At 66.5% G+C, this 20,765-nt stretch overlaps 2 protein-coding genes across 10 annotated transcripts; both read left to right on the plus strand.

Annotated features, from left to right (window-relative positions):
* Positions 1-3,460: 3,460 nt before the first annotated feature.
* On the plus strand, positions 3,461-9,939 carry MAPK11 (mitogen-activated protein kinase 11). Of its 8 annotated transcripts, none has more exons than XM_037160716.2 (12): positions 3,461-3,545; positions 6,261-6,390; positions 6,476-6,534; positions 6,603-6,714; positions 6,792-6,821; positions 6,929-6,976; positions 7,067-7,181; positions 7,480-7,554; positions 7,694-7,773; positions 8,087-8,165; positions 8,263-8,436; positions 8,695-9,939. In XM_037160716.2, exons 4-12 carry the CDS (start codon positions 6,622-6,624, stop codon positions 8,772-8,774), a joined length of 774 nt encoding a protein of 257 aa, XP_037016611.2. In that variant the 5' UTR covers positions 3,461-3,545; positions 6,261-6,390; positions 6,476-6,534; positions 6,603-6,621; the 3' UTR covers positions 8,775-9,939. The 8 variants fall into 8 exon arrangements, with proteins under 8 accessions (XP_037016611.2, XP_037016605.2, XP_037016606.2 ...); XM_037160711.2 differs by lacking the exon at positions 3,461-3,545 and adding an exon at positions 3,824-4,039; XM_037160712.2 differs by lacking the exon at positions 3,461-3,545 and adding an exon at positions 3,825-4,039 and having other exon boundaries at positions 7,483-7,554.
* Positions 9,940-11,688: 1,749 nt separating this feature from the next.
* Positions 11,689-20,009, plus strand: MAPK12 (mitogen-activated protein kinase 12). 2 transcript variants are annotated; one of them, XM_053661940.1, is made up of 13 exons: positions 11,690-12,043; positions 12,131-12,260; positions 14,629-14,687; positions 15,447-15,558; positions 15,654-15,683; positions 15,939-15,986; positions 16,502-16,616; positions 16,808-16,879; positions 16,997-17,076; positions 17,155-17,233; positions 17,326-17,499; positions 19,462-19,537; positions 19,644-20,009. In XM_053661940.1, exons 1-13 carry the CDS (start codon positions 11,919-11,921, stop codon positions 19,747-19,749), a joined length of 1,206 nt encoding a protein of 401 aa, XP_053517915.1. In that variant the 5' UTR covers positions 11,690-11,918; the 3' UTR covers positions 19,750-20,009. The 2 variants fall into 2 exon arrangements, 1 of the variants encoding a protein (XP_053517915.1); XR_005084598.2 differs by lacking the exon at positions 19,644-20,009 and having other exon boundaries at positions 11,689-12,043; positions 17,421-17,499.
* Positions 20,010-20,765: the final 756 nt, after the last annotated feature.

A 20,765-nucleotide genomic window follows, 5' to 3' on the forward strand; every position in this document is an offset into this window, starting at 1 on the left:
CCTCAGGCATGGAGAGGGGCTGGGGCAGGTCAGGCCTGGAAGTGGTCCTGGAATGGGTTCTGGGGACAGAGGGGGCAAGGCGGTGGGATGGTGAGGGGACTGGACTGGCTCACGTGCGCCCTGGCGGCACAACATTCCCGTCCTCCTCCTCGGGCTGAGCCCCCCAGCCCTGGGTGTGAGGGGCGGGTGTGAAGGGCCAGACCATGTTGGCAGCGTCTCCGGATACAACCCCCTGAGCCTGGGAAGCTGTTTCCTCCTCCCTGAGGTGGGGGCGCCTCACAGGCGCGCTCCGCCCAGTGCACATTCAGTAAAGCCCCTGCTGCATGCAGAACCCACCGGGCCCTGCGTCCCCCTGCCTGAGGTTGTGGGGCCACTGGAGTGGGCTTCTCTGTCCCATGAACTGTCCCAGGGTGACTCAGGACCTCAGTTGGGGTCAAGGGCTCTGGACCTGAGAACAGGTGGCACCTCGTTGGTGCTGGAGGCAGGGACTTGTCTGGGGGTCTGGTGAGGGGAAGGAGCACTGCTCCTAACCCCTGGGTCCCTGTGTGGCAGGAGGTGTGGAATGTGTCACCCTGTGGCCACCAGGCATGCGTGTGCATGCTCACACATACCACCAGTGTGTATTGGGGTTGTTTTAAAGATTTAATTTACTTTTTAGAGACAGAAGAAGGGAGGGAGAGAGAGAAACACGGATCAGATGTTGCCTCTCTTGTGCCCCAAACTGGCGACCTGGCCCACAACCCAGGCATGTGCCCTGACTGGGAGTCAAACCAGCAATCTCCCAGTGGCCAGTGACTCGGTCAGAGCGTCGTCCCAAATGCCACAGGGTCGCAGGTTCAGTCCATGGTCAGAGCACGTACTTAGGTTGTGAGTTCAATCCCTGGTCAGGGCAATTTTGGGAGAAATTGATTGACGTTTCTCTCTAAAAATTCAATGAACACCAGTGAGGATTAAAAAGAATACTAATGAAGCAGACAGGGGAGGTGATGGCTCTGGAACAGGAGGTGGTCCAGCTTCAGTGATGGGTGGACCCAGGTGCTCACTAGTTAGAACTTCTCGACACCTCCTGGTTTATCCTGGGGCAAGCAGCCCCAGGCAGGGACTACTCTGCCCGGGGCAAATTCCAGTGGCTGGAGAGTGTCCCTGGGGGGGGCCTGGGTCAGGAGCCGGGCTGCCCAGCCACAGTCAAGCCACTTGGAACAAGGGTTGTGTCCCCCACAAGGAAGGGCACTGGGCAAACAGCAGACAAGTCCCCCCAGGGACCCTGCAACGGCAGTGCTGAGGTCCACACTGGGTCCTCCCTCTGCAGACACGCAGCAAGGCAGGAAGCCAGAGCAGGGGGCTGTCTGGGAGTTCTGAGCTGGAAGGGGGGACAGAGGCCTGGCTTCAGACTGGACCCCAACAGGCCACTTCTGGCCTCTCCTCCCTGAGACATGTCCTCTACTCTGAAGCTTGGAGATGCGGGAAGGGCTGCAGGTCCCCCCAAGGGGAGCGGGTAGGCTCCCCCCTTGGAGGAAGGTGCGTGATGGGATCCAGGAGCTGGTCCTTCCACGGGCCAGTTCAGATGCGCAGGTGGGCATGCCAGCTCCGAGTGGTCAGGACTCTGGCCTTGGTGGGACGGCCAGCACACCCTGGACCACTCCGTCTGCATGGCAGGCACACCCTGCTGCTTATGAAGAGTGTGAGTCCCTCCTCCCCAGACTCAGCCGGATCTGAACTTTTACAGGGAGTTCAGCTGTGCCTTGGGAAAAGGACAGCCAGACTGGCAAGAGGCTGGGAAGGGAGTGACCTGGACCGGTGGAGGGGGACAGCAGACATGGAGTGAAGGGCTGCGCTCTCGACCTTCAGGGTTGACACTGCGTCTCAGCAGAGGGTGGGGCAGACCAGGGCTCAGGCCTGGGGAGAAGGCTCTTCTCAAAGCCCCCCATCCTCCACCTGTGCTCCCCCCACACCTGGCTGCTGCCCGGCCCCGCCCCACATGGCCCACCAGTCTGAGCTCTGTCCTCTCACCTAGACAAAGCCACCTTCACCTGGTGGCCCGCATGTCACTGAAAATGTCCAGCAGTGCGCCCAGAAAAGGAAACTCCAAAATCTGGCCATGGCCACCCCCAGTCTGCCGCAACTCCCAGCGTGGCCACCCCTCCTTACAGTTCTTTAAGTCAAGCTCTGTCCTGAAAGGCAGGACTGTCCATCGTCACCGCTCCAGGGGGCTTCTCCCTGCCGCCAACCCCTGGAAAACTCTCTGTGGTCACTCCCATGCAGTTAGAACCCGGCCCTCCCCCCGATGGCAGGTTGTGGGGGGGGCACCTGTCTGCCCCAGGCCAGCCCACAGGCCCGGCTGGGTGTGTCCAGGGCAGCTTTGCGCCGAGAGGAGGAGCTCTGCTTCGGGGGACGCCTGAGCCCCACAGGGAGGCCCCCGACTCTAGTCACCTCTGACCACTCACCGCCTGGATTCTGGGGGAGCCCCGCAGGGGGTTCCCTTGGTCGGGCAGACCCCAACCCCGGGGAAAGCGCGGGAGTGCCCCACACCCGCGCAGGGGCTGTGCCGGTCGCCACGGGAACGCGCGCCAGCTCTCCTGGGGTGCAGACAAAGGCTGGTCTCCCGGCGGCCGCGAGGCCCGGTTCCCACAGCCTGGGCCCGGCTCCCGCCCCTCCCCCGCCTTTAGCTGAAGCCTCATTAACTCCGCACAAAACCTTAGCCGCCAGAGAAGGGCGAGAGCGGGCGGAGGGGCAGGGACCCTGCTCCCAGAGGGCGAACAGGAGCCGGGGCGGTGGTGGCGGCCGAGCTCCGAGACTGGGCCAAGGTCCCGCGAGAGTGGTCTTCGCGGCTGGGACTCGGGGTCCCGGGGTCCCGGGGTCCCAGGGTCCCCGCTGCTCCGGGGCCCGGATTCTCTGTCCGATGTACCCATTTGCCCGGTACCGTTTTGACATATATTATTCCCATTCGTTCATCGATATTTACAAATCAGGTGATTTCCATAAATCGTGGGGCCAGTTCAGATGGGCAGGGTGGGCAGGCCAGCCCTGAGTGGTCGGGCTTCAGTTTGTTTCGATCTCCCCGCCGGCCCAGGGCGGGGGTCAGGAGGCGTCTCTCCCCACTGCGCGGCGGGACGTCCCCGCGGGAGCCCAGAGCGCGGGGCAGGAGGAGCTCGCAGCCCCTGGGGAGGGCGGGTGCTGACTAGCGGCTCCTGGGCACCCGGGAACGTCCGGGTGGGCTTCCTGGAGGAGGTAACAGCTGAGGAGGGCAGTTGCAGGAGGAGGAAGGGTGCCAGGCGCGGAGAAAGATCCATCTGGGGAAAGTTTCTTGTGGACACAACACCCCAAAGGCCCCCTGGCGCCGCCGCTGTCCCTGGTCCTGACAGGGCAGGTCTCTGGGCCTGGCCGGGCGGTCACCGTTGCCCCGGGAGACGCCGGCGGGCCGCCATCAGAGCGGGGAGGGGCGGCGAGAGGCCGCGCCCCACCAAGGCCCGAACGGCGGCCCGGGACCCGTGGCGCCATCTGCCCACCGCAGGGGGCCCTCCCGAGCCGCTGCCTAGTTGCATTAGGTATCGTTTTCCATGTTGGCGATGGTGCGCCCTGGCATCTTGATTTCGTGGGAGCCGCTATAGGGGCGGGGTGCCGGGCGAAAATGGGGCGGAGAGGTGGAGGCGGCGGCCGGGATCGGCGGCGCCCCGGGGGACCGGCGGTGGACGGACATTTGGGGAGGTGCGTGGGGCCCCGGCCGCCCCCGCCTCCCCCACCCTCGCGCGGCCAGTGCTCCCGGGACCGCCCCGGGGCGGGAGAGGAGGGCTGGTTTCCGCTCGGCAGCGCCTCCGAGGGGCAGGAAGCCGCCTTGTCTCCGGGAACCCCTCGCCAGCCCCGCCCTGTGCACCGCCCTCCGTGCGCCCGGCTCGCGCTCCGCCGCCGCGGGGGGCGCGGCGGACATGTCCGGCCCGCGCGCCGGCTTCTACCGGCAGGAGCTCAACAAGACAGTGTGGGAGGTGCCGCAACGACTGCGGGGGCTGCGCCCGGTGGGCTCGGGCGCCTACGGCTCGGTCTGGTAGGGGCGGGGCGGGGCGGGGCGGGGGCCGGGAACCCCGGGCTCTGCGCGGCCGGCAGGTCGGTAGAATGAATGGGGGGTGAGGAGCGTGAAGGAAACTTGCCTACCAGACGCCGCGCCCGGTCGTCCTCCCGCCCGGTCTTTCCGGAGTGTCCCCCACCAGGCCCTAATCCTGCGGCGTCACAGCCGGGGACAGGGCGGGTCTCCAGGGCCAGAAGGTCTGAGTGGGCCCCTGAAGTGCCCCTGGTCGATCGTCAGGCAGCCCCGGGCTCTGGCAGACGCTCCCAGGTCGGGTGGGTCTACTTTCGTTTGAGGAAGAAAAGCCTAGACTGGGGCGAGACTCCTCCCCCTAGGATGGCCTCAGGCCTCTCCCGTTCTGCCTGGGACCTTAGATGGGGTTTCGGACTAAGAAAACACGCCTACCGTGACCCCTACAGTCCTCTGGGGGTTCTGCACCCCACCCCATTTTTGCTCCAAACGTGAGAGCTCTGACCACAGCCCTGCAGTCAGGCCCTGGGGCTCCGATGGAGGACAGAGTCTGGAGGCGGGAAGGAGGGTCTCTGCCCTGCCTTTGGCTGCGGCCTGTTTCCCTGGCTGGCGCAGAAGCCAGAGGGGCCCACGGTGAGGGGGCTGCTGGAAGTCCTGCTGTCCCTCGGAATGCTGACCCGAGGCCGACAGTAGTTGTGGGTGTTCAGAGAGGTCCCCCTCCCACGGCACCCAGTGGGTTCCTCACCAAGGCCAGTGACAGGTGGCCACTGTCCACTGCAGGGGTCCTGGGGGTGGGGACTCCGATGCCCTCAGGGAAACGCCACTGCCCCAGGCTGTGGCAGAGGGTTAAGAATGGGACTTCCCTGAGCCCTGCCTGAGACCTGGAGCTGGAGCCTGGAGCAGGGTTGTGAGGTCCCAGCGGCTTTGATCACACCTGATCCTGCAGTCGGGGAGCCTCAGGTCGGGGAGCCTCAGGCAGGCCCCTTCGGGCACTCCAGCAGCCTCAGGCCTCTGTCTTCACCTCTGACGCCAAGGGCCAGGGGAGGGCCAGGGCCCACGGGCGAGCGGCTCTGGGAGGCCTGACCCGTCGTCACCTGCTGCAGCTGCATCAGGGCCTGGCGGAGTTCCCCGGGAGTGTGAGCTTCCCGAGGACAGCCCAGGTCCCTCTCCACTGTACTCAGCTAGGGCGAGCCCTGGCCCCTGGGTCCTTCCCAGCTTCCACATTAGCCCGATGGAGCTGTCAGTGGGTTTCACAGACACAGTCAGGGAAAGGGATCAGCTGCCTCACCCGAGGGGCGCCCCCAGGAGTGGCTTGGACCTTCCCCAGCAGGTGATAGATGAGGGGAAGGGGACAGATGCCTCAGGCACCTGCCTGACTTTCCTCCACTGCCAGCTGGGCCCAGTAGCATCCCTGGTCTTGCAGGAGCGGCTCCCAGCACTGTGTGGATGCAGCTCACTCTTGGGGGGACAAGACCCCAGAGCCAGGGAGTGCAGTGGAACTGGGGGCGGTAGCAGGGAGGAGGAAACTGGGCTGGTTGCTTTTGAGATGGTGCCAGTGACTGCTGAGTCCCTTGTGAGGAGGTGGCCGTGGGGGTGGAGGGCGGGGACCTGGCCCATTGGGGACGGGCAGGGGGAGGGGTGTGGGTGCAGGCACCACCCCTGCTAGAGGTTTCCTGTTGCCTGGTTTCTCACTGCTAGAAGCAGCGAGGCCAGCTTTTCCTCCATGTTTTGAGTACCTGGAGGCTTTGGAGGAGCCTCCTGGACCCATGGCCCATGGGGGTGGGGGACCGAGTGCTGTGGGAACATCCCTGCTGTTTCCCTGGTGCGTCATTTCCACCCTGGCCAGTGGAGACTCCCCAGCTTCCCTCTGGGTCCAGGGCGAGAGTCCGTGGGGGGAAGGACAAAACATCCGGGTCCTGCCAGGGAGCTCCCGGGCGGGCCGGGCTGGCCCAGAGTGTTGGGAGGGTCTGGGTGAAGGGGTGGGCTGGAGGGTGGTCTGCTTCTTGAGGAAAGAGCAGGACCAGAGGAGACTCAGAGGAAGTGCCGGTCATGGTTTCATCCCTGGGGGCTCTGAGCAGCCCCTGGATGGCGGCCCAGCTCCTGGGGTCCGTGGGAGCAGAGAGGTGGGCGAGCAGAAAGGGCCCACCCCCACGGAGGAGGGGCAGTGGAGCACTGGTGCAGACGCGCTAGGGCGCGTGCACCTCTCCCCACTGCCTCACCTGCCCCCTTGCAGCTCGGCCTACGACACGCGGCTTCGCCAGAAGGTGGCGGTGAAGAAGCTGTCGCGCCCCTTCCAGTCGCTGGTCCACGCGAGGAGGACCTACCGGGAGCTGCGGCTGCTCAAGCACCTGAAGCACGAGAACGTGAGCTGGGACTCCCTGCGGGAAGGGGGGGGGGCCCGCAAGGGGTGGGCCTGGGCTGGACGGCCATCCTGACCCCTCCCACCAGGTCATCGGGCTGCTGGATGTCTTCACCCCGGCCACCTCCATAGAGGACTTCAGTGAAGTGTAAGTGGCCCCAGGCGAGGGGCGTGGAGGGGGCCGCAGGGCTGGGGCCTGACGCTGCCCCTACCCAGGTACCTGGTGACCACCCTGATGGGCGCGGATCTGAACAACATCGTGAAGTGCCAGACGCTGAGTGACGAGCATGTCCAGTTCCTTGTGTACCAGCTGCTGCGTGGGCTGAAGGTGGGGGCCGGCAAGTGGGCTGGTGGGGGCCACAGGGCAGATGGGGCGGGAACCTGACCTCCATCTGCCCCCTGCAGTACATCCACTCGGCTGGGATCGTCCACCGGGTAGGTGCAGGGGTGAGGGTGGAGCTCCACTGGGCTGCCTGTGCTCCTCCTGTGCTCCCACCCTGGCCATCCGGACCCTGACCCTGACCCTGACCCCGACCCTACAGGACCTAAAGCCCAGCAATGTGGCTGTGAACGAGGACTGCGAGCTCAGGGTGAGTGCTGGGGGTGGGGGCGCAGAGAACGGAGGAGGTGCTCCTGGGACCGCTCACCCCCCGCCCCCCACCCCCGGGTGCTGGCTCCAGATCCTGGACTTCGGGCTGGCCCGCCAGGCGGAGGAGGAGATGACGGGCTACGTGGCCACACGCTGGTACCGCGCCCCTGAGATCACGCTCAACTGGATGCATTACAACCAGACAGGTGACGCCGCCCCGAGCCGCGGGCAGAGCTCATCTGGGGCCGGGAGCCGGGGGAGCAAAGGCAGGGATGGGGGTTCCACTCTTGTGGGACCCCCAGCCTTGGGCCAGCATTTAGAAACAGACCTTCAGAGGGCAGAGCATGGTGGTCTTGGGCTAACCCCTCCCCCTGCCCAGGGTTTTACCTGGAGGGGGAGGGCAGCTAGGTACGACTGGGCCCGCTGGGCTGGCGGAGCCCACGCAGCCCCCCAGGTCCCTGCGAAGGGACTCGGAGGGGCAGACTGACGGAGCTTCGCCCCCAGCAGTGGACATCTGGTCTGTGGGCTGCATCATGGCCGAGCTCCTCCAAGGAAAGGCCCTCTTCCCGGGAAGCGACTGTATCCTTGGCCCGGGGTGAAGCGGGGCCAGGACCCCTTTCTTCCCGAGAGTGGGTTCTGGGCAGTGCCCCGAGGCCTGGGGTCTGGGGGCCCGAGAAGGGTTCACGCTTGGGCAGCGGGCATTTCCTGAGCCTGGCAGACATCGACCAGCTGAAGCGCATCATGGAGGTGGTGGGCACACCCAGCCCTGAGGTTCTGGCCAAGATATCGTCGGAACATGTGAGTCACCGGCTTCCTCTGGTGACCAAGCTGCCCCCGCCCCCGAGCTCTGGAGGAAGGGCCGTGTGGTTGGGACCGGCACCTTGTGGGGGGCACGGGCCACCACGGAATGGGCTGCACTGGACCCTTCGGGGGTGAACGGGGAAGACCTTCCGGGCCTGAGGGACAGTGAGGGCGAAACCCCAGCACGCACGGCAGAGCCCTGGAGGGGCAGCCCTGGCCAGGCGGGGTGATCGAGTGGGGGGGCTCCTGCCTGGCACTGGGCCAGGGGAGGGAGGGGGGAGCAGCCCCTGAAGGCCCCCCGTGCCCACAGGCCCGGACGTACATCCAGTCGCTGCCCCCCATGCCCCAGAAGGACCTCAGGAGCATCTTCCACGGAGCCAACCCCCTGGGTGAGGACAGGCCCTGGGTCAGGGCTGAGCTCCCTCCACGCCTGGCCCTGGACTCGGAGCCAACTGCCAGACCCCTGTTCTCTGGGCCCCTGTGCAGCCGTGGACCTCTTGGGAAGGATGCTGGTGCTGGACAGTGACCAGAGGGTCAGTGCGGCCGAGGCCCTGGCCCACGCCTACTTCAGCCAGTACCATGACCCGGATGACGAGCCCGAGGCGGAGCCCTATGACGAAAGCGTGGAGGCGAAGGAGCGCACTCTGGAGGAGTGGAAGGGTGGGCCGGGGGAGGGCGGCCCGAGGTGGGGGTGGTGGAGCCCCGGGGCCTGAGGGCTGCCTTCCCTGGGAGGCCGGGCGCCCCCGTGTCCTGCACGAAGTGCCCTGGCTCATCCTCGGGGTGGTCTGGGAGGAGGGCAGCGTGCCCCCCACTCCAGGGTGCGGCAGGTGGAGATGGGGTTGGTGGGGGCAGCCTCAGAAGGTGGTGGGCAGTGCTGGACGGGGGCAGCACGGGCTCACCTTTCCGCTCGCCCCCCAGAACTCACCTACCAGGAAGTCCTCAGCTTCAAGCCCCTGGAGCCACCACAGCTGCCTGGCAGCCGGGACATGGAGCAGTGAGCCACGCCGGAGCTCACGGAGGGGCCGGGGCCTGCTCGACCCCGTGTGCCTCAGCTGCCGGGGATCGCTCCCCACCACATGACCCCTGTCCTGGGACCCCTGGTCTGCATGCTGCTCCCTCTTGGGGTCTGCGCACACATATGAACGCATGAGTGTGTGCCCTTGTGCACACCGTGGGCGGAGGAGTATGGACAGGGTGTCCTGGACTTCCTTGGCCCTTCTCCCACCTCCCCAAAACCAGGGCCTTCCCTGGGACCTTGCTGTAGAGGACCCGGATGCTTAGGGGTCCCCTGGGCAGTGTGTCTGTCTCCAGACCTCAGTCCCAGGGGGCTGTCTCCGGGGGGTGGTGCACTGGGACCAGGGCCCCCTGGAGACTCAAAGGGTGGAGTGTCCGTGGTCCAGGCTGCTCAGCCTAGAATTGGAGGGGCCACCCTGAGAAATGCTGGGACCCAAAGCCCTGAGAGCTGGACAGGGTCTTCCCTGGGGGGTGGCAGGGTGGCGACAGCCACGAAGTGTCCAATGGGACTCCTCCTGGAGCCGCATGCTCCCCTGAGTTGTACGGCTTGTGTGTTCCTGGCATTTAGTTGTCAAGGCAGGTGAAGGTGCCCAAGGGCCAGCGGCTGTGGCCAGCAGGAGGCCCAAGTTGGGGTTAGCTACCTGCCTCCCTCCCCCCAGTGTCTGATGTCATGGGCGGGTGCTGTGCCCCACATGAGGGGCTCAGGTGGGCAAGGAGCAACCATGGGAACCAAAGCCAGGGCATTGTCCTTGGGGTCCGGAGCACCAGGGCCTGGAGCCAGCCAGCCGGGGAGCTGGCGGGCATGGGGGGTTGGGGGAGGCGTGGGGGACTGGCACCCACTGAGGCGGACTTGGACTTGGGCCCTGGACCTGGGCCGGGAGCTGATGAAGAAGTCTCTGCCCACTCTCTGGCCCTGCAGCTGAGAGCTGGGGCGCTGTGCTCTGGGCTGGGCCCTGGTCCGCCCTCCTTCTGGGATGAAGCTGACCCATGACCTCTGGGACAGGCCCGTGCTCCAGAGGTGTTGGAGGTGTGGGTCTTCTCTGTCCAGTGGTGGCCTTGGGCGGTGACCTCCGACCTCGCAGGACCCAGGGTGGTCAGACTGTCAAGTGCCTGCACCAGAGTCTCATCAGTAAAGGAGGTTTCCTCTTGCTCAGCTCGTGTCCCAGGCTCCGGGTGCTGCCCTGCCGTCCCGCTGCCTGCAGGGCGCTGGGTCTCCGTGCGTCACACCCCCAGCGGGCCCGGCCGCACCAGATGCCTGCACCGGCCAGGTCCCTTGGGCCCCAGTCGGACGAGCAGCCATCTTTCAGCCCCCTCCCTACTCCCCCCAGGCCAAGGGGCCCTGGGGGATCGGGCAGGGTGTGACAGCGTCCCACAGATCACCCTGCATCTGGCCAGACCCAGACCTGCCCCTTCCTCAGGCGTCAGGGAGGCCGTGTGTGGTGGGGGAGTTGAGGGCTTTGTGGGCGCGCCTGGGGCTGGAGAGGGCGAGAGAACAGCTTTCCTTCCCGATTAAGGGGGCAGAGACCACTTCAGGCAGAGCTGCCGCAGGGCAGGTGGGGGAGGGCCTGGTCCCCAGAGAGTGTCAGGCAGAGTGACTCCAGGACAGGGACATTCCGCCTCACACCCTGGGCCCTGGGGGTGGAGACCATTCGGGAGCTGAACCTCCAGGGGCAGTGAGGCTGCTAGGTTTCAGGTCCTGGGAGCCCCTGGAGACCAAGCCGTGCCAAGTCCTGGGGGTGGGGGGCTGGCAGAACTGTGACACACCCCACCTGGGGGTCTGGTCCCAGTGGGGACCCTGCCGGGCCCCTGGGCCCACTGCAGAAGTCGAGGGGCCGGCTGGGGGCTTCCCGGAGGGGACAGTGGCGTGCCAGCAGCAGCCCAGGGTGCCAAGGGCACGGCGAGGGTGGTTGTGGCTCCCGAGACGCCCAGCCGCCCCTGCCGACCCCCCCCAGCCCCGAGGGCTCAGCATCGCCCGCCTGCCCGCACCCCAGGTGTAGAGCTGCTCTGGCTGGGCAGGGGCTGCAGGCTTGCGGAGGCAGCGCACAGAGGCAGGGCCCACAGTGACCTGGGTCACTGGTCTGGGGAGGACGCGGGAGGGGCTGGGGCTCTGCCCTTCAAAACCCCTGGTCCCAAGTGGGGTGTGACTCATGAAAGAATGACGCCCCCACGCAGAGGAATAAGGGGCACTGAGCTGGAGTAGGGCCCTCCTTCACCGCTGGGGTCAGGCGCCCCTTTCTGGAGGGAGCAGGGAGGCTCAGGCAGGGTTTCGAAGGGCAAAGGGTGGGGGGAGTCGGCTGGACAGGCAGATGGACTTGCAAATGCTTGGAGCAGGCTCCCAAGTGCCTCCCGAGGGGAGAAGAGGGAGCTGGGGTGCGCACAGGCACCAAGGGGGACCTCCGGGATCACCCCTCTGGCTCCTGGGTGTGGGAGGCCTGGGGTCAGTAGTCACAGGGAGGGGTGCTGGGGGTGTAGCCTAACTTTGGGACACAACCGGCTGCCCCATGGGAGAGGAGGATGCAGACCAGACAGACACCGGGCCCCGCCCCCACCCACCCGGGGCTGGTCGCATCGGCCCCAGGGGAAGGGGGTGTCTTGGGGTGTGGGAGCTGAACAGGGCGGGTGAGAACTCCGTGCCCAGCTCAGGGACCTCAGGGTTGGAGGACCGGGTTCAGGGGAAGTGGAAGCCGTCGGACCTGGTGGACAGTGATCAAGGCTAGATACGAGCCCTGCGGGCCAGCACCCTGGGGCTATAGTTAGTAAGCAAGAGCCTGGGACCCCCTCTAAGTCACCCGGATCCCGGCGGAGCAGTTCAGCCTGAGCGCGGAGGCGAGCGGGGTCTCAAGCCCTTGTCCCCTGGCAGCTGGGGCTTCTGTGCCGGCGGCGCTCCCCTCCCCCTGCGTCCCCCTCTCCCGCCCCGGGCCTTCCCGGCGGCCGCCGCCTCGGGTTTCCGGAGGGGCCGGAGGGCGGGCGGGTCGTCACGTGCGCGCCGCCCTGGGGCCGGTTGGTCCGCCGGCCGGGGTGAGACCGCGGGCCTCACGGGCCGGGGTCGGGGTCCGCGGCTCCCGAGCGCCGGAGGGAAGAAACGGGAGCCGAGTGCCAGCGCGGTGGCCGGGGAGTCGCGCCGACCCATGAGCTCTCCGCCGCCCGCCCGCAGGGGCTTTTACCGCCAGGAGGTGGCCAAGACGGCCTGGGAGGTGCGTGCGGTGTACCAGGACCTGCAGCCCGTGGGCTCGGGCGCCTATGGCGCAGTGTGGTGAGCGCAGGCCCGGCGGGGTGGCGGGCCGGGGGCAGGTGGCCAGGCGGGGTGGCCGACCCTCCCGCTAAGCAGTGCGTCCCTCAGCTCGGCCGTGGACAGCCGCACAGGCGCCAAGGTGGCCATCAAGAAGCTGTACCGGCCCTTCCAGTCCGCGCTGTTCGCCAAGCGCGCCTACCGCGAGCTGCGCCTCCTGAAGCACATGCGCCACGAGAACGTGAGTGCGCCGGCCGCGCCGGCGCCCCTGCTCGCTCCCGGTCCCCTCTGGGTCCCCTTCAGAATCCGCCCCAGAAGACCTGCCCCTCACCGGGCCACTTAGGCGTCCCCCGTATCGGGGCAGCATCCGCAGAAGGTCGGTGGGGTGCTCCAAGTGGGGAAGGCAGAACCGGACTCTTTCAAAGAGAGAGAGAGAGGGAGAGGTTGCTTCCCGGGCTCTAGTCCTCTCCACCCAGGCCAATCCCGAACGGGGGTGGCGCCCACTACGCTCCCACCGGGCCCCATCCGGCCCTGCAGCCCAGGTCTCACCTCACATTTCTGTGGACCTATTTCCTGGAAGGGGTCACTTAGCCTTCCTTCCCTGTTCCGGGGCATCTCCTGCAGCCCCAGCCCGGGTGATTTCTCCAGCCATTCCAGCCCCTTTCTGGAACCCACCCTGCCCCAGTCCACCTCCCCCGAGGCCTGAGGACCTGGGGACCCTGGGAACACTGAGCTAGACAGGAAATGGGAGCAGGCAGCCCGGTCCTGCCACCCAGGCGCCTAGGGTCCCCGGTGAGGGAAGGTCTGGGGCTGGTGCGTGAAGGGCACACAGGTCTCTGGGGTTTCGTGGACAGCGGGGGGTGGCAGACCTGGGTCCCCATCAGGAAAAGACCTCCCTTGTCTTCAGATTGGCCCGCAGAGTGCCACTCTCGGCAGCGTGGGCCTCTCTGGTGGCCGTGGCTGGCTGCTCGGCCGTGGGAGCCCGCTGCTTCTTGGTGCAGAGCCATCGAGGCCAAGAGCTCTGCTCCCCGACCCCACCCCAGCCGCACCTGCCTCACCCTCCTCTGGGCCCAGTGTGAGGGCTGGTGGTGCGGGCACCCAGACCCTGGCTGAACTTGCTCCCGACGTCTGGCCTGGCCCCTCCCGAGTTGCTGGAGCCACCAGCCTCCCCTCAGGAGAAGGAATCCCCCAGGGAACTGGTCCCCTCCTCCCAGCTGAAATCCATTCATGGTGGACACTGGCCCGGCCTGGGCCTCACTCCCTCCTGGTCACACCCGCTCGTGCTTGAGCCTTGTCCCCATGAGGGGAGACCCCCGCCCATGGCTCCACCTGCTTCCCACTCACCGGCCCCCCCGCGCACCCACCCGTCCTGCTCATCCTGCTGCCCCCAGGGTGCCCACACACAAAAGAGGACACTCGGCCAATCTCGGACGCCCTTTCCCAGGAGGAAACCGGCTGGAGAGGCTGAGTCCAGTGGCAGGTGGGAGAGTCGCCAGAGACCCCCAGTGCCCCCACTGCCGGCCTCCCTCGCCTGCCTCCAGCCTCAGGCGCCATGCGCACCACCCCTCAAAGGCACTTGGACCACGTGGCCCCCAACCTGCAAGACTCTGCCCTCCTCTTGCTCAGTCGCCTCCAGTGCCCCAGGCCTTGCCTTCGTCCAGACCCCTGTCTGGACGTCCTGCCCTGTTCCCTCCTGCCTGCAGTGACTCTGCCCCCCCCCCCCCCCCCCCCCCCCAGTGGCTGCAGTGCTCATGGAGCCGCCCCTTCACCTCCAGCCCCTCTCACCACCTCGCTGCAGTCCATGCCCACGTTTGGCGCGACGCCTGTGTCGGCCCTTCCCCCTCGGCCCTGGGACCGAAGGCGAGTCTTTGCCTGGCGAGCGAGGCCCGCTCCGGCTCCCTCCGGCCTCTGCTTGGCTCTCCCTGGCCTGGGCCTCGGCCACCTGGCCTCCCTCCCGTGTTCCTCAAATGCTCGAAGGGCTCTCTCTTCCGCCTCTGCCACCATTCTCGTGGCCTCTACCAGGTGTCCTCCCACCCCTGCCTCCATGGCGCACCTACCTGGCTCTCTGCTGCTCAAATGTACGGGCCCCCCTGGGTCCCTGTCACCCTGAGCCCTGGGCCCCAGCTGTCACGTTCCGTGTCTGCTGTCCCTTGCCCCCGACCAGGGGTCTGCAGGCCCGGGCCTGACTGTTGGGTTGGTCACAGTGCTGCCTCCCTGGGCCTCTCCCACAGAGACCCAGCCCTGGGAAGTACCTGCCGGGTGTCGGGTCTCCCCTGGGAGGCCGTCCCCATCCTGGTCCGAGGTTTACAATGGGGACAGGAAGATGGGGAGGGAGGAAGGGCCAAGGAACCGGAGCTCCTTGGACTGCTGGGAGCCGGTCCAGACTTTGGGGCCGCCCTTCCCCCAGAGGACCCCAGCTGTCACTGGCCAAAAATAGCCAGTGTCTGGGGCAGGTGTGCCAGGGCCGGGTGGTGCTGCCAGTGGGCAGAGCCGGTGCTGCGGACAGTGGGGGACGGCGAGGGCAGCTGCAGGGGACTTTCCTGCCTGGAGCACCGGGCCAGCCTGGCGGGTGGCCCCCATCCCACCTGGTGCCCTGGCCTCCTCCCCAGGTGATCGGGCTGCTGGACGTGTTCACTCCAGACGAGACCCTGGATGATTTCACAGACTTGTGAGTGCCAGGCTGGGGCTGACTGGGCGGGGCGGGTGGGTGTTGGCTCCCCCCTGGGTGCCCGTTTGGGGTTCTGGGTTGGCAGGAGGGCCAGCTGGAAGCAGGCATTACCCTGTAGCCGAGATGGGGGTCGGGAGGCACATCCCCCCTCCCCCCCCGTCTTCACACCCCTGTCTGCCTCCCCTCCACGTGCCGCCGGGACCCATGGCACTGGCACAGCCAAGTGGGGCCTGGGCCTCCACTCTTGTCACGCTCGGCACCGGGCTGTCTCCGGAGGTGTGAGCCTTGGACCTGGTGCTTGTGAGCTGGCAGGTCCCAGGCTCTGGGCCTGGCACTCAGGGTGCGACCGTAACTGGAGCTGCTGACCTTGGCGGGAGGGCAGGGAGGGCGGCAGGGTGCCTGCCCCTGGGGCAGCAGCTCCTGGGCTCCCACTGCTGTTGGCCAAGAGCCAGAGGCCTGGCCTGGGAAGGGCGGGGGGACCGGCTACCCACTGCCTGGCCTTGCACAGGTCGAGGGCCCGCACTGGCTGCACTGTCCAGGCTGGGTGCTAAGGGCTCCGCCCTCCGTCGCCCTCCACCCACCCAGCCTGGCCCTCGGACCCCGATGTCTCGCCATCCCATAGGCACTTCCTTCCCCTCCCTGTCAGCACAGATGTCTCCAGACCCTCACGGGGCACCGTCCTTCCCACCCTGGGGTGCGGGGATGCTTGGGAGGTGGGGACGGGGGTCTTCCCCGGCCTGAGCCGGCCCTGCCCCACAGCTACCTGGTCATGCCGTTCATGGGCACCGACCTGGGCAAGCTCATGAAGCTCGAGAAACTGAGTGAGGACCGGATCCAGTTCCTCGTCTACCAGATGCTGAAAGGGCTGAAGGTGAGTACGAACCAGTGGGCGGGGAGTCCCCTGGCTGGCCTGTGGCTGTGAGGTCCCAGTGAGGGGACACGCTGACCCTCTCTTTGTTCCCACAGTACATCCACGCTGCTGGCGTTGTTCACAGGGTGAGTCCCGGAGGTGGTAGGAGCTTCCCCTGTGTGTGTGGGCATTCAAAGGGCTCAGCTCCTAGCAGCCTCTGGTTCTCCCCGCAGGGGGCATGAGGGGTCCCGTGGGGAGGTCACACACTGTCTGTACACAGCCCTGGGGCCCGGGCCCCTCTGCCCTCCCCAGTCTGCCTGCTCCCAGGCCCAGCCGCTCCCCCGGCTCCTGTCACCGCGCCCCTGCTGGCAGGCCACACAGCCACCTTCCTCTGCCCGCAGGACCTGAAGCCCAGCAACCTGGCGGTGAACGAGGACTGTGAGCTGAAGGTGTGTGTCCAGTGGGGCTGGGCCCCCTCCCGTCTGCCTGCCTGCCCACCACGTTCTTGGTCCTCAGACCTGGAGGGGGCCTTGCCCAGGCAGCTAACGGCTGGATGTACCCTGGGGAGGCACTTAATGGGGTGGCACAGGGCCCATTCCCGCACCTGCTTGAGGTGAGGGGCAGGAGGCAGCGCCTGGTGCCTCAGGCCTGAGCCAGAGGGGCCCAGAAGGTGTCCCCAGAGGTGCCTGTCAGGACCTAGAGGGTCAGAAGGGAGCGGAGGAACAGGGGGAGGAGACCCCTGGGGTACCTGGTCCCAAGGGTGGGGGAGGTGGGTTCTTTGGGGCGGGGCACACTGGCCGGGTGGGCACCCACTGGGAGGCTTCGGCTCTGAGTCTGTGACCCCAGGCCCTGGAGGGCTGGCAGGAGCCCCAGTGTGCGCATTCCCCGGGGGCTCCCCGGACCCTGGGCTGGCTCACTCGCTCCCAGGGGCCCCTTTGCCCCACCCTCCTGATTCTGGCCACAGATCCTGGACTTCGGCCTGGCCAGGCAGGCAGACAGCGAGATGACCGGGTATGTGGTGACTCGGTGGTACCGGGCACCTGAGGTCATTTTGAATTGGATGCACTACACACAGACAGGTGAGAGACTGCCCGGAGATGGGGCTACCACCTGGACACCCCACCTTCCTGGCCCGAGGCTGCTCCTCTGGAGGCTACTGAGCTGGGATGGAGCTAGGAGGGTGTGGCAGGCCAGATGGCCCCTCTGTCCATGCCCCCGTGCGTCCCTCCCCCCGGCCCACAGAGCCCTGATGAGGGGGCTTCTGTCTCAGTGGACGTCTGGTCTGCGGGCTGCATCATGGCCGAGATGATCACGGGGAAGACGCTGTTCAAGGGCAACGACCGTATCCTGCAGCTGTGGGGCCAGGCGGGCTGGTGGTGGCTGGGGGCGCTGTCCGGGCCGGGAAGGGGGTGTTCAGCCCTGAACCCTAGCCCACGTGGTGTTCCTGAGCTCGGCTGAGACCTGGATCAGCTGAAAGAGATCTTGAAGGTGACGGGGACACCTCCCGATGACTTCGTGCAGAGGCTGCAGAGTGCTGAGGTCAGTGGGAGCTGGGCAGGGCTGGAGGGGCCCGGGCCAGACCTCGGAGCTGGCCCTTCACCGTGTCTTCCTCCCCAGGCGAAGGACTACATGAAGGGCCTCCCCGAGCTGGAGAAGAAGGATTTTGCCTCCATCCTGACCAACGCGAGCCCTCTGGGTAGGGCTGGGCTTGGGGGAGCGTGGGGCCAGTGACTGGGTGCTGGGTGTGGCACCCTCCCCTCTGCCCACCCTGACCCGCCCTCCCTGCAGCCGTGAACCTCCTGGAGAAAATGCTGGTGCTGGATGCGGAGCGGCGGGTGACGGCGGCCGAGGCGCTGACCCACCCTTACTTTGAGTCGCTGCAGGACATAGAGGATGAGCCCAAGGCCCAGAAGTACGACGAGTCCTTCGATGACGTGGACCGCACGCTGGACGAGTGGAAGCGTGAGTGAGGGCTCTAGGCAGGGCCTGTGGCTGGGCCCCGGGAAATGCCCACAGGTGGCCGGGCTCAGAGTCCTGGGTCCACCAAGTGAGGGACACAGCAGGAGGTCAGAGGGCAGTGGGGCATCCTGGCCCAGGGGACCTCTGGCTGGAGCCAAAGGATGAAAGGAAGGGCGTGGGGGCCCATGCGGGAGCCTGAGTTGGGCTCCAGGATTCGCTGCGGCCGCCTGAGCTCTGGGCGGCTGCAAACACCTCACCTCTCGGGGCCCCCCTGGCCCCCCCACGCCTGCCTGTCCCCAGGCCTCTGCTCACTCCTCTTGAATGGGCCCTCCCCTTGTCTCTTTCACTCGGACAAATGCATACCCCTTGCATCCTGCCCCTGGGGTAAGGGCCACCCGGCCAGCCCACCGCACCTAACCCCTCCAGGCTTTGTGCAGGCCAGACCCTCACACCCGGCCCCTCCCCTCATTTCTGGGGGTCAAACTGCATCTTTTCAGCCTCACACCGGGGTCAAGGATGGCTGCCTGGTCAGGCCCCAGGCCTCCCTCAGCTGTGGCCCTCACCCCATGCTGGAGCTGGCCCTCTCTGTCTGTCTTCTCGAGTGGCGGGCCACAGGGGCTGGGCCTGGTGTCTTCCAGTGGCTGCTGGAGCAGCCTGGGGGTTCAGGGGTCCCCGAGGGCAGCAGCGAGCACCACCGGGACCATGGCACGTGGCTGCCCCGGTCGTAGGCCCCCTCCTGGCTCTTCCTCAGACCCGGGGCCTTAGTCCTGCGCAGGGGGCGCGGGTGGGGCCCGACGGGCTGTGGTTCCCAGGCCATATTTCCTTGGGACCTTGACTGGGGTCCTTGGCGGCTTCAGCAGGGCTCCACCCTTATCTGTGCTGTTTTGTGTTTGTAAGTTTAGTGTGATGAAAGTTTTCTGTTGCTAAAAAAAAATCTCCTGAAAACCGCGGGCCACAGCATCCTCTGTGTGGTCCCCACCCACACAAAGCATGCCGGAGTTTTGCTTTGACTGCAGCCCAGGGGCAGACACGTGGCCCGTTTGTGGCTGAGGCCTGGGTCAGGACGAGAGCTTTCATCCCCTCCCTTTTCCCTGGGAAAAGCCAGCTCTGCGGCAGGGGCCTCCTCCTACACACCTTCCCTGTGCAGGCGGCCCCCACCGTGGGGTCGGCCGAAGGCAGGGCACACCCCGCAGACCCTGTAATGGCAGTGTGTCCTGAGTCGGGCTTGTGGAGGACCTGTGTCCCCCAGACTGGCACCCCACTAGCTACTCAAGCATGAAAGGTGGGGGTGGGGTGGGCCGAGTGGAACCTGCCCATTTGCAGACTGGTCTGAGGCGGGCAGAGCAGGCCCCCCTCACCGGCCTTTAGATGGCTGGCTCCAGGCACATGGTTCAGGGAATGTGGCCACCTGGCGGGGAAGGCGGGCACTTCGGGTAGTGGTGGGAGTCCCCTGGATGCTCTGGATGAAGGGACTCGGCCGTGTGTTGATGGGCCGGTGAGCAGCATCCTGAATGAGCACATGGGTCCCGTTGTCACGGTGGCCGGCTGTGGGGCTGAGGCCTGGCCTGCCCGGCTGCTTCAGGAACAGTGGTTCTGAGTCCCAGGAGCGCCCTCGGAGTGGACAGGTGCTGTGGACAGACTCTGGTGGGCCGTGGTCTGGGATGCAGTCACGCAGATGGGACAAAGGAGCCCACCTGGCGTCCACACCCCAGTAGTGACCTCTGACCCTGATGTTTTGGGGGCAGTAGGCTCCTAGTCAATGGTTGGGCCTGGGAGCTCTGCCTGCTGCCACCCTGAGCGGGGTGTCACAAGACTCCTCTCTGGGCGGGCCGAGCACCAGTGGGCCAGCCCAGCGCTTGTCTCAGGTCGCTGGCCCTGGACATGGTGCAGACTGTGGGGGTTGATTCCAACGGGCAACTGGGCCCTCCTCCCACGACTCTCCATCTCTCCCCCACCCCACCCCAGGTGACACGTACAAAGAGGTGCTCAGCTTCAAGCCTCCCCGGCAGCTAGGGGCCAAGGCCTCCAAGGAGACAGCCCTGTGAAGACCCTGGGCCCTGAGGGTGGTGGGGATGCCACGGGGACCCTGGCGGGGGCTTCCACTTGGAAGGCAGATGCGGTGACCTTGGCTGCTGCTTGCTCCCCAGGAGACTCCTCATTCCAAGCCTGCGGCCCCACCTCAGCCTCACCTTAGAGGGGCATTTGGACTTTCTGGACAGGACTGCATCCCCTCCAGCCTGGGCTGGCCTCTGAGCCCCTGAGCAGCCGTCCCCTGCGCAGGCTGCAGCGAGAGGCCTCAGAGCCTTCGAGGTGGGGCGGAGCTTGGGTCAAGGCCTGGCCTCTGTCCCTGCTGCGCGCGTGGCCGAGAAGGACAGGGAGGGCACAGGCGCTGACTCGGGGTCTTCTCTCCTGGGGGGCGCTGGCGTGGATTCTCCTGCACGCCCAGCCTGGAGTGTAAATTGTCCTCGTGTGCCCACATGGCTGGGAGGAAATAAACCCTTTTGTAGAGCTTCCGCTCTGGCTTCGCTTCCTGATTCTTTGGCTGGACCTCCGCCTTTAGGCCTCTGAGCTGCAGCCTCACACAGAGGAAGGAGGCCGGCCTGGCAGCCTCAGCCCTGCTTCCCGGGTCGCAGAGCTGGTGCCCACTTCCCCTGGTCTGTGCCAGGTGGCCTTCCTCTAATGGCTTGGACTCTGGAGCCCAACCGTGGGGCAGGGTCTGCTGAGAGCTGGGTGGTTAGGGTCCAACCTGGGGCTCAGTCCCAGCTGTTTGAGTCCCGGCTCTCTCCAAGACCAGGTTCCTAGGGAGGGGAGCCATGTTGGACCTGCAGAGGCACCTCAAGCCTCCTCCCTGGTGTCTCTGGAGAGAAGGGTTTCTGTTCTCTCCCACGGCCACATTCTTGCGCCATCACCGAGCCCACAGAGCCCTCTGCTGGTCGACACCTTCAAGAGCTCGCAGCGCAGTCGGTAGCCACTCCAGGGCTCCAGCGGTGGCCTTGGCTCCTCCCACCTGTCCCCAGGGTAGGTGCCCCCAAAGCGGGCCAGGCAGTTCTCCCGGCCTGGAGTTGGGCTGGGCACATGCAGTTATTCAAGCCAAAGTGGTCAGCTGAGTTGCCACAGCGGACACCGGCCTTCTCTGCTCAGGTCTCCCCGCACCTTTGGGACAGACTCCTGCTGGGGGCCTCCTGCTGGGGCCCCAGCATCCAAGTAAAGCTGTCGGCCTGACCATGCCCCTCCCCCAGGCATGTGTCCCAGGATGGCCAATCACAGCA

Source organism: Artibeus jamaicensis, unplaced genomic scaffold, assembly GCF_021234435.1.
Source record: "Artibeus jamaicensis isolate MK-2021 breed Jamaican fruit bat unplaced genomic scaffold, CSHL_Jam_final contig_233, whole genome shotgun sequence".
Taxonomy (NCBI): domain Eukaryota; kingdom Metazoa; phylum Chordata; class Mammalia; order Chiroptera; family Phyllostomidae; genus Artibeus; species Artibeus jamaicensis.

What these genes read in the sequence shown, in the direction of transcription:
- MAPK11 (XM_037160710.2), top strand. Translation starts at nt 3,924, where the DNA reads ATGTCCGGCCCGCGCGCCGGCTTCTACCGGCAGGAGCTCAACAAGACA. An exon ending in GATGCATTACAACCAGACAG is followed by an intron (nt 7,182 to 7,482) that starts GTGACGCCGCCC and finishes CGCCCCCAGCAG; the next exon opens with TGGACATCTGGTCTGTGGGC. An exon ending in CCTCTTCCCGGGAAGCGACT is followed by an intron (nt 7,555 to 7,693) that starts GTATCCTTGGCC and finishes TGAGCCTGGCAG; the next exon opens with ACATCGACCAGCTGAAGCGC.
- MAPK12 (XM_053661940.1), top strand. Translation starts at nt 11,919, where the DNA reads ATGAGCTCTCCGCCGCCCGCCCGCAGGGGCTTTTACCGCCAGGAGGTG. An exon ending in AGCACATGCGCCACGAGAAC is followed by an intron (nt 12,261 to 14,628) that starts GTGAGTGCGCCG and finishes CCTCCTCCCCAG; the next exon opens with GTGATCGGGCTGCTGGACGT. An exon ending in GCCTCCAAGGAGACAGCCCT is followed by an intron (nt 19,538 to 19,643) that starts GTGAAGACCCTG and finishes CTTGCTCCCCAG; the next exon opens with GAGACTCCTCATTCCAAGCC.